The sequence below is a fragment of the Artibeus jamaicensis genome, unplaced genomic scaffold (genome assembly GCF_021234435.1).
Source record: "Artibeus jamaicensis isolate MK-2021 breed Jamaican fruit bat unplaced genomic scaffold, CSHL_Jam_final contig_685, whole genome shotgun sequence".
NCBI lineage: Eukaryota > Metazoa > Chordata > Mammalia > Chiroptera > Phyllostomidae > Artibeus > Artibeus jamaicensis.
The window spans coordinates 28,532,133-28,548,476 of record NW_026521924.1 but is presented as its reverse complement, the minus strand read 5'-3'; the positions used below and the strand labels follow the sequence as shown (position 1 = coordinate 28,548,476).

Sequence of the window (16,344 nt, the reverse complement as noted above, 5' to 3'; positions counted from 1 at the left end):
CTAGGGAGCACTGTCCGAGTACCCACCAAGCGCTGGCTCCCTGGCCCAGCGCCCTCGCGTTCCTTGCACACAGTAGGCGCTTGACGGTGCGTGCTTAAGAAATGCCCGTTTCTGGCTCCGGCAGCATAAGACCTCGGCCCATTGTACAGGACGGTGAAACGAGACTGACGTGGGAGACGCCGCGGCCCGTCTTTCGGTGAGGCGGGCACTGCACACTGGCCAGGGCGGAGCAGGGACGCACCGACAACCTCGCTTCCGCGCCCAGCTGCGCCCAGCTGCGGCCCTACCCCCGGCGCGCCCGGGTTGGCTGCGGGTCGACGGCCGCTGACTGGTCGGCGCTGCCCCGGCGCGGGCTCTGATTGGCTGTGACGCGCGACCGGGCGAGGCCCCCGGCGGCGCCGCCACCACCCCCGGCGCTGGGCGGTCATTGGGCGGCGTGATAGCGCCGCGGTCCCGCGGCCCTGCAGCCGCTGCCGCCGCTGCTAGCAGAGCGCACCCGCCCGGCCGGGCCAGTGGCCATGGCGGGCACCGAGGATTGGCCGGGCCAGCAGCCGGAGCTGGACGAGGACGAAGCAACGTATTGCCGGCGCTGGGGCGCGCAGCACGCCGGGGCCCGCGAGCTGGCCGCGCTTTACTCGCCAGGTAGGACCTTCGCCACCCCCACCTTCCCCCGGGCCTGTAGTCACCAGACTGGGCTGCGGACAGCGACCCCAGGTTCCCAGATCGGAACCCCAGCCCCAGGCCCCGATGTAGAGCTCTAGCCTCGGCTTCTGTTTGCAAATAGTGCCCCCAAGTTTGGGGACCCCATCCCAGCACCACTCCAAGCCCGAGCCAGATATCTAGCCCCTAGGATTTCTGGATGCCAAGACTCCCCGCATCAAGGAACTGCAATATCAGTTCCGGGGACTACAAAAGAGCTCCCCTCGCACTCCAGATTTGGATCCTAGCCCCGGGGCACCCGCGGTTGCAAAGAGTACCGTTGGACTTAGGGACTCCCCCAACCCCAGAGCCCAGTACAAGCTGGAGGGAGTTCCTCAGCTATGTGCACCGCCCAGGCCCCCTAAAAGTCACACCCCGTCCCCGGTTTCCGAATACACACCCTAGGGCCCTGGGCTGGAAACAGTGACCTCAACCCCTAAATGCAGCACCCAAATTTAGGGGCCTCCAGCTACCCAGAGTCCCAGATGCCCTTCCCCCAAACCCCCATCCTAGTTACGGTTTCAGTGGCTGAAAGTACAGACCACCATTCCATCCCTCCCCTCCATCACTCTCCTCATCCGCACCCCACCCAACAACAAGTCCCTGCTGTGAGGACCCCTCAGCCCCTCACCTAGGATTCCGGAATTCCCAGTGGTGAGGGCATTGCAGATCCTCCAGTTTAAACTCCTCCCAACACAAGCCATAACCATCCCTTGCCCCTTACCCGTGTGGCTATATTAGCCCCTCCACTGGGACTTAGATGTGCAGCCCCCATATTCCCCAGACCAGACCACAACTTGGAGACCCTTGCTCCCATTCTTCCCTCAGGCCAGGACCCCTGGCTTCTTACCACTGTGCCTACTATTTATGCTCCAGCAAACACCAACCCCCAAACCCTTCTCAGACTTCCTCCTGAGCCCCAGGAATCTCATTGCCTGGCCCCAAGAAGGCCAAGTGTCCCCAGGCCTTAAGGAAGTGCCTTTGAGCACTCCAGAGTCAGGTGACTGGAAGTTGTCAGAGGCTGCTCTGCTGACCATGGTCATCACACCAAGCTTTGCTTGTCAGGACATTCTGACATCTTAACGTTTGCCACTCTGCACAGCCCTAGCCTGGGGTGGGCATGGCTCCAGTACCACCTCTGGCTTGACTGGCCTGCCTTTGCAAACATACCACTCCTGCCATAACAGGGGCCATTTGCATTCTCATGGACAATCACTGGGGACCTTTCTGGGCCTGTAATTCCGTGCTCTGGGTCTTACTTTTTTCTGACCTGACTTAGGCACCTGGCCCATGCTCTCATGGTTTCTTCAGCCTTTTCCCAAAACACTCAGCCTGTGGACTAACTCCTGCACTTCCTAGGACAGCCTGGGCTTGGCATCCTGACTCTCCTGCCTAGGTGTGTGACCTGGACCAAGCCATTTTCCTTCTTCCTCTCCCTCTCTCTTTTTATTTTATTTTATTTTTGAGAGAGAGAGAAAGGGGGGAAACATCGATTGGTTGCCTCTTTCACGCCCCCAATTGGAGACCCAGCCCACAACCCCGCCACGTGCCCTGACTGGGAATCCAACCAGGAACCTTTCAGTTCCCAGGCCGGCGCTCAATCCACTGAGCCACACCAGCCAGGCTGCCATTTTCCCTCTCTTAAGCCTCAGTTTCCTCACCTCTAAAATGGGTACAGGGTAAACCTTACTTGTTCTTTAGTGTCATTAGGAATAGGAAATGAGACCATCCACTTTGACACAGTGCCTGGCATACAGTAAGTGCTCCCTATTGCTAACCCAATAGTCTGACCTTTCCTGTGAATCTTGGAGTGAGCTGCCTCACTTCTCTGGTCTCTGACTCAGCACCTGAGAATTGAGGGTAAGGATTCAAAGGCCTCCTCCTTTGGTGCCCAGCCCTGTCCATTCAAGTAAACCCCGCCCGCTTTCAGCCAAATCATACCTGAGCATTTCGAGCCTCCCCTAGGGACTCCATCTCCCCATTTCACCATAATGTTGTCTTTGTCTAGTTCTGGTCTCCCCAAGGGCCCCTCACTCTCTGAAGAAGAGCTGTGCTGGGATCCGAGGCTGCAGAGAGCCTCCTGGTCTCCCACACCTACAGTCAAGGTATAACACCTCCCAACATGGAGCTGAAGTGTATGGAGTGGAGGGAGGGAAACTGGCCGCACTAGCTTTTCCAAATTTCATAGACTTCCCTCTGTCCCTTTCCTGTGTGGCCTTGAGGAAATATCTTGACCTCTCTGGGCCTGACCTATAAAATGAGCAACCCAGGCTCACTACATATTAAGGAACTTTGTCCTAACCCCTATTCTAGACCCTGGTGGTAAAGTGGTGAACAAGACAAGAAAAAATGGGAAGCCCAATACAGAGGTGAAATACCTCGCTCGCCCAGTAGGACAAATATATAGACAGAAAAAAGGGAAATGAAATATTGGGGGTGGTAACATTTTAGAAGAGACAGTTAAGGCCTCTCTGAGCAGGTGACATTTGAACAGAGACCTGAAGAGAGGGAGGCATGAAGATATTTGAGGAAGGATTAGTCCAGACCAGGGACACAGCAAGTGCAAAGGCCCTGAGGTAGGAGCGAACCTGGAGTATCTGCAGAACAGCAAGGAAACTTGAGGGCTGGAGCAGAGTGAGTGAAGGGAGAACAGGAACGGGTTCTGGGTTGCAGGAGTAGATTCTTTTTCTTTTAAGATTTTGTCTGTTTATTTTAGAGAAGGGGGAAGTGAGGGAGAAAGAGAAGAAGAGAAATACCGGTGTGCAAGAGAAGTATCAGTCAGTTGCCTCTTGCACACACCTAACCCGGGACCTGGTCTGCAACCCTGGCATGTGCCCTGGCTGGGAATCGAACCAGTGACCTTTTGTTCCATGGGACAATGCCCAACCCACTGAATCATACCAGTCTGGGCAGGACTAGATTCTTGAGATTCCTGGGGCCCATGGGGGGTTGGCACTGTGACAGCTGGCAGCAATAACAAGGCAAAGAAAATGTATTGAGCCCTGTCATGTGCTGGGCATTTTCTTCACATGCTCTCATGTCATCCTCACTACATTTGTCTGAGGAGCACCTTGGCCTTGACTCCATTTATAGGGAAGGAAGCTGAGACCTCCCGCCACCCCCCACCCCCTGTAGCCTGCTCATGGAGAAGAACGTCTTCTTCCTACACTTGTACCACCTGGTTTGGGCTTGGACCTCTCCTTACCAGGGGGAAGTTGGCTAGGCCAGGTATTGCATCCATTTGGTTTTCCTCAAGGGCCAGTGCTTCGCAAGTACCCCATCCACCTTGATGACATTTCCTGAGACTTAGCAAAGAATAGCGACTTGCCCACAATCACACAGCCAGTTAGCAGTGCCAGAACCAGAACTCTGGTGGAGGGCACTCTAGGTTCCGTGTTCTCAGTCTTCACTGTGGGAGTGAGCCAGCCCAAGGTGGGCGTGCAGGCAGGGGACAGTCAGCAGAGCAGAGAAAGTGGACCTTGTGTCTGCTGGGAGCTATGAGTCACCTGATCAGTGAGGCCTGGGGCGGAGGGAGCCTCAGCTGAATCCCATGGGCCCCAAGTGTCTGGACGGACAAGGAGGCCTGCTGGTGCCAGGAGCCAGAGAGTCCCATTGTCTGCCCCACTCTGGATTTGGGTTTCATAGCAGCAGTCACCCTGTGCCAGGTGCCAGGATTTGCCAAGGGCCTGGCAGTCTCGGCAGGCCTCTCCTGGCCTCCTGGGCAAGCCAGCAGGTGAGGCAGGTGTCTGCTGAGGCCTGCCTATGGGTCTGCCAGGTCTTCAGGTGCCCTGGGCTCCAGCGGTGGATCCTGAGGGGTCTCTAGAGTCAGCTGTTCACCTGCCCCCCTGGCTAACTACCAATGCCCCCTGCCCTGGAGAACACGGGGTGGGGCACGGTGCTCTTAGCATCAGGTTAGCAGAGAAGGAGAGGGGGTCAGGGGCACGGAGCAGAAGTCCTGGCCTGGAGTCCCAGAGCTGAACCTGGGTTCAGTCCTCCACAAGGGCCTGACTAAAGCCAGAGGACAGAGAGGCTTGGGCCCCTTCCCTGGCCAGGCCTGGTCCCTGCCACACTCGGGGCTCTTTCTCTCCGCCTCCCTCAGTCTGTTCTTTTTCCATTTCTTTCTCTCTCTTCCCCTCTGGCCATGCTGTTTCTCTTTTCCTAATCTCCCTCTCCCCTCTCCCTCTGTCCGCTTCTCTCTTCTGCCTGTGTTCCTCACCCCTGTCCCCCGATTCCTGTTCTCTCTTATATCAGTCTCTCAGCCTCTGCCTGTTCCTTGCCTTCTCCTTACCTCCTATCCACACTCTCCTAGGGCCAAGGGTCTCTGAGTGGCCAGAGGCCACTACTTAATCATAAGTACAGGTTATTCAGAGCTTGTCTGACTGAATTAGAAGATTTGGGCCTGGTGCCAAGCCCCTGGCTGCAGTCTGCCCCCAGGAAAGCCGAGAGGGCTGCAGCCTGGCTCCTGACCTCCCCTGCACCTCACAGCCCTCCACAACCGCCGCACACAATCCGGCCCCCTCCCCAGGCCGGTAGTCACTGCTGTAATCAGCCTAGATTACTTTGTGGCCAGGCCAGGGGTGGCTCAAAAAAGCAAGGCCCCAGCTCTCTGCCAGAGGCAGCTCGAGCTCTTATGTCCCAGCAAAGCCCTTCTCCTCCCCGGGCTCCAGTCTACCAGTCTGTAAAGTGACAGCATCTAGACCACATGACCATGCAGGCCCTGCCGGGCTGACTGTCCCTGATGTGACTTAGGTGACTCTCTGTGGACTTTGGACAAGTCACTTCATCTTTCCAGGCATAGTCTCTTCCTCTGAAGGAAGGGGCAGAGGTCCATGGTGCATGGTGAAGGTCAGCTGAGGTTATTCCTGGCATTGTACCTGGCATGTAGGAGGTACTTAATGAAGGCCATTCATTATTGTAGATATATTTTATGGGTCAAAGTTGAGGCCTTTGGTCTGCAAAAGAATCCAGATTCCAGGGCCAGAGAAAGTTCAGATGGGAATACAAGGTCTGTCCAGAGAAAGTCCGGCCATTGTTAATATAACAAGAATGGTTTGCATGACATTGATGTAACCTGGGAGCCAAGAAGAGTGGACTGGAATGCACATGCATGAACAATGACGACTTCACTGTACTAGTCAGTGGAGGGTGGTAGATGCCATTGAGTGAGCACGTGTACTGTGTGGCCATCACATTCAAAATGATAGTGAGCAGAGCAAAGAATCTGCATCAAATTTTGCCTTAAGCTTGAACATTCCTCTGGAAAATATTTGGATGATTCAGAAGTCTGCAGCTGTGGGCAACTGATGATTGGCAGCTTCATCACGACAACACATCCGTTCATGTATCACGTCTTGTGCAGAGTTTTTTGGAGAAACATCAAATCACCCAGTGACTCAGCTCTGCTACAGCCCAGATTTGGTGCCCCATGACTTCTGGCTTTTCCCAAAACTAAAATCACCTTTGAAAGGGAAGAGATTTCAGACCTTTCTCCTGAGATTCAGGAAAATACAACGGGGCAGCTGATGGCAATTGGGAGAACTGTGTGAGGTCCCTAGGTGCCTGCTTTGAAGGGGACTGAGGCATCATTGTGCTACATATAATGTTTCTTGCATCGCGTTCAGTAAATGTCTCTATTTTTCATATGACATGGCTGGAGACCTTCTGGGCAGACCTGGTATATTCAGATTTCAGGGACATTCTCCATTCTCCATGGCAGGGGGGAGAGCTGACCAATCTTTGGAATTAGGACAGCCCTGAGCATTCAGGCTATCGTGTCTCCTGTTTGTGAGTTCAGGATTTTTTTTTTTTTAAACTCAGCTCTTCATTTTTACTCACTGAGCCTCAGTTTCCTCATCTGGGAAATGGGGTCACACAGTTCCTACCTGGAAGGACTGAGAATTGAATGAAAGACTGTGCTTCAGGCTCAAAAACTCAGATGATTGTGGGGACCTGGCCAGGACTGCCACCAAAGGAGCCACCCAATATGAGGCCACCAGTAGTGGAGGGGACCAAGGTGAACTGGGAGCCCTCGCTCGCTCCCTTCTGATGAGACCAGCCAGTGCTGCTCAGGCCCCAGAGTGGCCAGAGTCCTATGTTCTCAAGGGAAGCAGGAAATAGAATTTTATGTGAGTGTGTGTGTGTAGTTAATTTTTTTTTTTTTTTTACCTGAGAGCAAAATATGCCAGAGGTTGTGGGTCTGTGGCATCTCCGATGTGGGATAACCCCGGCACCCCGGCTGTGGTAGGCCTCAGTGGGTGTCATCCATTGTTACTGGCATTGCGGAATCACCTGTCTCCTACCCGCTGCTGACTGCCCTCCCCAGGCTTCCTACTTCTGAGCCCCAGGCCTGGGCCACAAAGAGGAACCAGTCAGGGAAGGCCCTGTGGAGCCAGATCGTGGTGACCTCAGCTGGGGGCTGTGGGGTGTGCACAGCCCACAGGAAACCACCAAGAAGCAGGAAGCGAGGGGTTCTAGGCCCTCTTCTGCTGCTGTGACCCCTGTTGGGGTCCTTGCTACTTCTGGGCCTCAGTGTCCTCATCCATATGAGAAGGGGCCAAGGGAGTGTGACCCGAGGCACGTCCCTTCCTCACTTTGAGTCTTGGTCTTTTCTCAGGGCCAGGAGAGGGCAGCTATTCTGAGCCAGGCTCGGGGCACAGCTTGCTGTTCTGAGACCAGGGAGAGGCCCCTTCCCCCTCTCTGAGCCTCTTTCCCTACCAGGAGCAATGACGTGTTTCCTTCTCAAGTGTTTGGGGGGGTGGGGTGGCGCCCAGAGACAAAGCCTGGCAGTTTGTCCCTTAGGATCATCGTCGAGAATTTTATTCCACAAGCATTTATTGAGCACCTACTGTGTTTCAGGGGCCTGGTGAGCAAACCAGACACAGTCCTAGGCCTCCTGAATTCACATTTGGGTAGGGGAAGACGAACGTTATGCAGACAATGACAGTCCCACATGATGGACCCCATGTTGGGAGAGCCCAGGGGTCAGAGGAGGAATCATGGGTGGCTTCCTGGAGGCAGAGGTTCCAGGTCGAGCTTTTCAGGGGCAGTGCCAAAGTCAGCCTGGTGCAGAGGGGTGAAGGAAATAGCACATACAAAGCATGACACAGGAGAGGACAGATGCAAGAGGAATCTTTCTTTTCTTTCTTTTTTTGGTGGAGGAAACATCTTTATGTGCCCTGGCCCCTTCAGTGGTTAATCAGTCACTAGGGCCTTCCTGGCCTTACTGTTTAAGGTGCTCCTGACCCAGAATGTGGCCAAGGCCATAAGGGTGATAGGAAGGGACCAAGGACACAGCAGAACAGGTAAGAGCAGGGTCTCAGGGCCAGACCCTCTGGCCACAGGGTCCTGGCCTGTAGCTGACCAGCCAGGTGGCCTTGGGTTGCTTCCTTGGGACCACTCTGACCCTCACACTGCTCATTTGCAAAATAGCATCACCCCGGCTATTTTGCACACAGTAATTGCTCAGTAGATGTAAACACTAACTATAAGAAAATTATTATCATTAAGGGTCTTTCATGCCCTTGGGACCAGCTACCACCTGGGAAAACAGTTTTCTTAGGGACCCTGTCACACATTCTGTGTCACCCACGTGGGGGGGGTTTTGTTTGCTTTTTGCATAAATGGCTGTCATTTGCACTTAACCAATATGTCCTGGATATCCTAATGTGCACACCCTGGCTTTTTGCTAGCTCCAGAGATACCGGGGACCACATTCATTTGGCTGGTCCCCCAGGCCATGGACACAATTTATTTCAGTGGTTTGACACCTCAAACAAAGTTGCGCTGAGTCTCAGCTTGTCCAGGCTCATGTGCCTGTTAAAAATATGTGGCAGCATTTAAAGAGAAGGTTTCACTCCCACGCCCTGATTTCTGGCTGCATCTGAGAGTTAGAAGCTGCCCTGCACGCTGACCTCTCCCCTCCTTCCCCGCAGGCAAACGCTTCCAGGAGTGGTGCTGCGTGGTGCTGTGCTTCAGCCTCGTGGCCTACAACTTGGTCCACCTCCTGCTGCTGGCCCGCTGGGAGCACACGCCCCTCGTAATGCTGGGTGTCGGTGAGTGCCCATGGCCCTGCCCCCTGCCTCTGTTTCCACGGGGGCCGGGGACACACCTAGAGTCTGTGCCCCTCTGGTGGCAACTTGTATGCATGTATACGTGTGTGGATGTGCGTGCTCGTGTGTGCACCAGTGCGGTGTGTGTTGTGGGAACACCGCCTCTCAGTCAGTGGCATTCGTGTCCTTCCTGTCCCTTGGACCAAAAACCTGGGTGTCATCCTCAGCTGCTCTCTTCCAAGTTCCACATGCAAAGCATCAGCCGACGTTCTCGGCTCCACTTTCAAACTGCATCCAGAATCCAGCCCTTGCTCTTTCCCTCCACTGCCCCACCCTGATCCAGCCGCCATCCCCTCCCCGATGGACTCTCGGAGGAGCCTCCTCCCTGGTCTCCCCACTTCCACCTTCGCCTCCATTCTCCACACACAGCCAGAGGGATCCTGTTAGAACCTCAGTCAGGTCATGCCACTCCCCCCATCCCCGCTGTGCACTTAGAATGAACCAACTCCTCAGCCCAGCCCCGCCCCCACCCCGCCTGGGACCTCATCTCCCTCCGCTCTTCTCTGGCTCACCCAGCTCCTGCCCCACTGGCCTCCTCACTCTGCCTGTGCTGGACCCACTCCTAACCCAGGGCCTTTGCACGTGCTTTCCCCTGTGCCAGGAACACTTCCTGTAGGTACCTGCGTAGCTCGCTACCTCACAGAGTTCTCTGCTCAGAGGTCACCTCCCCTGGGAGCTGCCCTGTCCCCAATTATTCCTAAAAAATGGCAGCCCTGTCATACACTATCCCCCCACCCTATTTTTATACAGTGTATTCTTTGTGTTTATTATATGTTTCCTCTATCAAAAGTCAGCTTCCTAAGACTAGAGATTTTTGCCTGTTCACTGCTACGTCCCCAGCTCTAAGCACAAGGCCTGACGCACAGTAGGTGCGTGATAAATATTCTTCGAATGAATGAATGAAGGAATACACTTATTGGTGCCTTCTGAGTGGTTTCCCCGGTCAGTTCACCGATCCACAGCCTGGGAGGCAGATGCCACAGTTACCTCATTATTTTTCAGATGAGGACACTAAGGCTTGGAGAAGGGCCTGGCTCAGAGTCACATCTCAAGCCAGAAGTACAACATACTTCTTAATTCACTGTCTCCACTCCCACACTCTCATTAAAATCATTCTGGATGCTTAAGCCAGTGGTGCTCAGGCCAGCTAAATAAGCCGTCTGGGTCTGGGGTGGGGGTGGGCATGTGCTAGGTGGCCAGCCAGCGCACGGCCAGCTGGAGGGGAGGGGGATGAGCCCATGCAGTGCTGGGGAGCCTGGGCCCCGCCTGTAGGAGCCAGACGCACCCCCTCTGCCCAGCGGGGAGAGGGGCCTGCACTGCCAGCCTCTCGTTCAATGGCAGTGATGCAGGCAGCGTGAGCCCACAGCCTCATCTGGGGTGGTTCACACAACACACACCTAGGCCCCTGCAGACCTGGGTTCAGTCCCGGCTTTACCATCTCAGCTGTGTGGCCTTGGGAAAGTGTCATTGCATCTCTGAGCCTCATTTTCCTCATCTTTCAAGTGAAACCACTCACAGTGCCTGCCTCCTAGGGCTAGTTCGAGGGCAGGATGCAGATGTGCATAACTGCTGAGAGGACCAGTGACCGGAGAGAGGTAGCGAGGGGTCACTGTCCAGCATGCCACTCACCAGGACCAGGGCCGTCTGCCTTGGTGGTCAGTGGATATTTCCTGAGCACCTACTGTGTGCCGGGCCCCAGGCTGGGCACTTGTAACTCTTGATGGCAGCCTAGTGAGAAGGTTCTGATCACTGTCCTCTGAGTGGCCAGGCGACTTGCCCCTTGGCCCACCCCACCCAGTCCCCCCGCCCAGGCAGCAGCAGAGCCCGAGGTCGAGTTTCCTTTCAGACATGCCCAGCTCTCAAAGTTATTGTTGGGAGGAAACAGCTGGCAGCAGGCCCAGCTGGGGCAGAGGATCAGCAGCCTCTGGGCCTAGGTATGCGTGGTGTGAACCAGGACAGCGAACATCCCAGGCAGTCACCAGTCTTCTGTGGCTGAGACCAGGCAGCTTCCAACCCTGGGCTCAGGAGACCTCTGACAGGCCAGCGCATCTGAGGCCAGTTTCCCAGTCTCATACCTTTGCCTCCAGGCTGATAAGAGCAGACAGTCCCCTGATAGCAGTGTTGACACAGTCCCTAATCAGTCTAAGTAGCTGCGCTGATTTGTGTGTTAACACTCGGGAGGCAAGGGCACAGTGCCAGCCTGTGCACCCACCCCACCACCCGCCAGCATTATCTCCCCAGAGGTCCCAGCGCTTTTGCTGCAAGGCCTCTGAAATTGGGAGGCAAAAGCGTGAAAAGGTGCACGTTTGAGAAATGCAGACAGGTGGCACAGTGCCACGTGATCAAGGCAAGGGCGTAGGCAGGGAAGATGGGAGAGGTCAGGGGAGCTTTCTCTGTACAAGTGACAGTTGTGTGGAGGTGGGGGAGGGTGCCTGGCAGACGTTTCTGAGAGGGGTAGTCCAGGCAACAGCAGGTGCAAAGGCCCTGAGGCTGGTGTGTGCCCAGTGCTTCAGGGAATAGAGGGGGGGCCAGGGTTTTTATTCCAAAAGTGGTGTGGGGCTTGTGAGTTGGTCCTTGAAAGAGAGTTTTGGTGACTAGTCGGGTGGGATGCCTCTGTGTGGTCTGGGCAGAAAGCCAGGGTTCGGCCCAGTACCCTGTGGACCAGCCCTTAGCAGTGTCCACTCTGTCTCAGTGTCCACCCCAGGCCAAGAGTTGGGCAGGGATGAAGTCCCCACTGGGTGACCTGTGAAGAAGGGGGGTCCCCCACCCAAGAGGCCTGGGGTTGTTTCAGGGTCCACCCGTGAGTCAGGGCGGCCTGGAGTGAGTCATCCCCCATTCCCTGCCCTGCCCCAGTGTCCTGCAGACCTGGAGGCAGTCCGGCCGAAGCAGTCCCCAGGGTGAGCCAGCCGCCAGCCGCCACCACCACTGGCTGGGACAAAGAAGCTTCTGTGTGCCCGCCTCTGCCACCACTGTCCCTGTTAAAACAACCTCAGGCAGCAGGCCTGCTGTCTGAAAACAGCCTGGGGCCTGGGGGTCCCAGAGCCCTTTCCTCCCTGAAGGAGGGGAGGGGCTCATTCTCTCCCAAAGTAGTTCCTGACCTCTGTCCAAGGGGACACCTCTCCCTGCTGGGCAGCTGAAAGGGCCAGGTGCTGGTCCTCCAACAGGTGACAAGACCAAGGGAGGCTCTCGGAAGAGTAGCATTGAAACTGCTTGCTACGGTTACGTTTGGGGAGCACTCACTGTGTCCCGGGGACCATGCTAAGCACTTTGCCCGTACTAGCCCACCTTATTAACTTGATTTTGGTCAGGTGAAGTGAGTACTATTAAAATACACATTTCCCAGACATGAAGGCTCGGTGTCATCCCGAACACTTCACGATGGTCTCTGGCCACGTGCCCGGAGCCCGGACCGTCCAGCGGCTGTGTGGCCCTGGCCAGTCCTTACCCCCTGCGACTCATTTCCTCCTCCTCCAGGATGTGGTGGGCCCATCCCAGTAGACATGAAGTGAGGTAATACAGAGTTTTCCAGACCTTATTTTTGGAACAGTTAGATTTACAGAAAACGAGCAGATAGCACAGACAGTTCCCGTGCGCCCCTGCCCCCAGCCTCTCCTGTTATTAGCATCTTAGGTCCTGCCTCGGCATCGCACGTCGGCTATAATTAGTGCCCCGGTGTGGATGCATTATTACGAACCGAAGTCCGTGGTGTGTGCCCTGGTGTCACCCGATGTCCTCTCCCCGTTCCAGGATCCCACTCGGGACTCCCTCCCCATCACGTTTGGTTGTCATGCCCCTGTCGGCTCCTCCTGGCTGGGAGAGTTGCTCGCGTTTTCCCTGTTTTGGTGCCCTCGGCAGTTCTGAGGAGGACGGACCTGTCACTGCGTGCCCCTGTGGTGGAGTGCAGCGCTCTCCTCAGACTGGGGTACACGCTTTGCAGAGGAAGAGCTGAGAGGGGGAGGGTCATTTTCGTCGCATCCTAGCAAGGGCGCGTACTGTCGGTGTGAGCCCCTGGCCCAAGTAGTGTTCGCCAGCTTTCTCCACTGCAACGTGACCCCTGCCCCCTTCCATCCTGCACTCTCTGGAAGGCACTGAGCGCACAGCCCACAGGTAAGGTGTGGGGAGCTGTGACCCCCAGTGGTGCACTTTTGAACGCCTTCTGCATAGGATCAGGCAGGCAGGAAGTGCTCCAGCGTTAACCAATACCACAAACGTCGTTTCTTCTAATATAGATGCTCCTTGATTTAGGATGGGGTTTCATCCTGGTAAAATATTGGAAGCCAAAAATGCACTTAATACGCCTAACCTACTGAACACGCACCATAGCGTAGCCTAGCCGTCCTGCAACAAGCTCCGAACAGATCCACCAGCCCACAGTTGGGCAACACCCACGCACAGAGCTTATTTTGTAACACACTGCGAAACACCGCACGCAGTTTACTATGTGCCCCGCTTTCGCGCCATTGAAAAGTCATAGGTTGAACCGTTGTAGGTCGGGGACCGGCTGCGTTGTTTCTGTTGCTGTTTGTCATCTGTAAGGATTAACTGCTCAGGGCGGTTATGGAGATAAGATGTGTAACCGGCTTAGGACTGGCCTCAGTGCACTGCAGGGATTAAAAGAGATCAAACCTTTAAGGTGCTGACACAGGGCCTGGTACCTGAAGTGCCCGATAAACGTCCAGGGGAAAACTAACCAGCCCCGGCAGGTGTGGCTCGGTGGACTGAGCGCCGGCCTGCGAACCCAGAAATCACCTGTTCCATTCCCAGTCAGGGCACGCGCCTGGGGTTGCAGGCCAGGTCCCCAGGCGGGGGCGGTGAGAGGCAGCCAGTCCGCACGTCTGTCACACATCAGTGTTTCTCTCCCTCTCTTTCATTCTCCCGTTCCCTCTCTCTAAAAATAAGTAAATAAAATCTTTAAGAAAAGACTAAAGAAAAAGCTGACATCTTCACACAGAGGAAACGAGGGCATCTGTCTGCACGCAGGCCAGTACACGAGCGCTTTCAGGGAAGGTGAGCCGGAACAGCCTCACCCGGAAACAACCCAGAGCCCAACAGCAAAACGGAGGAACCCGCCGTGGTACATCCAGACTTCGGAATACAGCTCAGCAATAAACACGATGAAGCTGCTGCTACATCAGCTACGCGGATGACTCCAGAGGCATTATGCCAATGAAAGAAGCTACACCCAAAGAGCACATACTACATGAGTCCATTTATGTGCCGTTCTAGAATAGGCAAAGCCAATCTAGGATAAGAAGCAGGTCAGCGGTTGAGAGGAACGTTAAGAGGCACCAGGTCACCCACCCCCTGGGAGGCCGCCTTTGTGTGCAGGCAGCATTTAGAGGCATTGCCGGAGCGGCTGGGGCGGGGCCTTGGTGATGGGTCAGCTGAGGGGTTCTGGAGACTCCATACCGACTTCTCTGCAAGTGAAGATGCTGAGGCCCAGAGGGTCACAGAGCCATGTGGTAGCAAGAGAGGAGGCCCCGATCTTGATCTAGAGTCACCGTAACTCTTGGTGCCTCTCCTCTTACCCCTCCCGGTAGACACAAGGTACGAGTGTATAGAGCACCCCGTACTCTGTCATAGGAGCTCTGCCCCTGGACCGAGGCCCAGTTTAAGGGCATGAAAGGGTCTGGTGTTAGGGGCAGGTAGACCTGCCTTTGCCCATCCTACGCTGCCACTTTTACTCCACAGAACAGTGCGGGGGCGGGGGGGGTCAACTTCTCAGCCCCTTTCCTCACCCAAGAAGTGGGGGTGAGAAATGGCACCATCTCAGGCGGTGACAAGTGCCATGAGAGAAATTAAGCACAAAGATGTGACCAGGAGCACCTGACTGAGGGGAGAGGCTGGCTTTCACCAGGGGGTTGGGTGATGTTGGCCCTGAACTGGAAGGCTGAGGAGGGGCCAGCCACTCAGAGAACCTTAGGAGGGGTGGGGAGCCAGCTGGGGGAACAGCAAGTGCAAGAGCCCTGGCTCCCGCTGCCTGGCCTCCCGCACTCTCTTACCTGAGTCCACCCTCCCAGCGTGTCACTGGGGAGAAGGGCTGCCCAGCCCTGGGTGGGGCCCTGGGTACACAGGCCCAGAGGGCCCTCCTTGGGCAGTGTCACCTAGGGCTTATCCTTCGGCTTCCGCATTCCAGGAGGTGGTGCTTGTCCTCACCTGCCCACCTGTCCTTGCAGGTGCCTGCACAGAGTGCATCTCCCCTGCCCCCGCCATCTGTTCCCTGTTTGGTATCCACTGGGTGGAGGCTCCAGGGCCTCCCGGAGGTCTTTATTCTTGGCTGCCCCTCAACTTGGGCTCGAGTATCAGAACTGCCTGACCACGGTGACCTGCATGTCCTCTCTGGCCCCCTCACTCATGACCCCATTCTCCAGGGAGGCCCCTGGGGACTTTTCTGCAGCCTTCACAGTGCCCCAGTGCCCTGGTCAGCCCTGGTGCCTCAGTCACCGAGGGGCTGAGGACCTTAGCACAACTCAGGGAACCTTTAAATGGCCTGGCTGGGCTGACCAGCTGTGTGAACTTGAACAAGTTCACACAGAGAAACTGAGTCTGGGGAGGGGGAGGGAAAGAGCTTGCCTGAAGTCCCATGACCCAGTGGGCTACACTTACTGTCCCTGAAATCTGCATTCGTCCCCTGCCACGTTTTATAGCTTTTCCTGCCTCATGTCTCTGCCCTGGAGACGGGGAGTTTGGCGTCTGGTGCGTGTCTGGCTCCAGAGTATGGCGCATGGCCCAGGCTCCGAACCACAGACTAAATGATGAGTTATGATTATAATGAGTATTAAGGACTCACTGTGCGCCAAGCACTGGACTGTTTACATCGACTGGTTCAATGAGTATTTACCAAGCCCCTGAAGTTTAAGGTGACAGGAGATGGGAAATGCTGGAAGGTAACAGTGCATCCAGTTTTAGACCAGGTGTGCCTTTGAGTAGAGACCTGAAGGAAGCAAAGGAGTGAGCCTGTGTTACATCTTGGGCTAGAATGTTCCAGGCAGAGGGAAAAGCAAATGGGAAGACCCGGAGACATGCAAGGGGACGCACCCAGAAGGCTGAGGTGCGGCGAGAGGGCGCTCGCTGTGATGGGGGAAGGCACGGGGCTGTTACTTTGGAAAGTGGTAGCCTCTCCGTCTCAGTTTCCCCACGTGTGCAAGGGGATGGTGCCTCCCGCTGTGTTAAATTTGGACCCCAAGGCAGGTCTGCATGCCATCTGTGCCACCTCGGTCTAGTTACTTCTGTTCTCCGAACCTGTGTCCTTCTCTGTAAAGTGAGAATGAAAAGGGCACCAACTTCTAACTGGTTATGAGAACTTATTGAACTCAAGCATGTAAAGCACTTGCGTCTGACACTAAAAGTGCTCAGTAAGTGGTAGCTGCTGTATTTTCTAATCATCATCATTCCCATCTACCTAGAGGAATCTTGGGCACAGAGAGGTTAAGTAACATACCCAGCATCACACAGCTACTGAACGACAGCTGGAATTTAAGTCCAGATCTAACAGCTCTTAACCTCTGTGTCATACTGAACCCTCGAGCAAATGGTG

General features: G+C 55.4%; 1 protein-coding gene and 1 long non-coding RNA gene across 3 annotated transcripts in view; one reads left to right on the top strand and one right to left on the bottom strand.

Annotated features, from left to right (window-relative positions):
- Window positions 1-420: 420 nt before the first annotated feature.
- The window catches only part of PEDS1 (plasmanylethanolamine desaturase 1), a 22,983-nt gene continuing 7,059 nt past the window's right edge, over window positions 421-16,344 (top strand). For both annotated transcript variants that reach the window (XM_037167219.2, XM_037167212.2), the window contains exons 1-2: window positions 421-642; window positions 8,631-8,750. In XM_037167219.2, the coding sequence (XP_037023114.1) occupies window positions 519-642; window positions 8,631-8,750 (244 nt within the window). In that variant the 5' untranslated portion in view covers window positions 421-518. The remainder of the gene's footprint in view (window positions 643-8,630; window positions 8,751-16,344) is intronic.
- The window catches only part of LOC119065279 (uncharacterized), a 17,572-nt gene continuing 12,917 nt past the window's right edge, over window positions 11,690-16,344 (bottom strand). The window contains exon 3 of the long non-coding RNA XR_008392638.1: window positions 11,690-13,408. This is a non-coding gene — a long non-coding RNA (uncharacterized LOC119065279). The remainder of the gene's footprint in view (window positions 13,409-16,344) is intronic.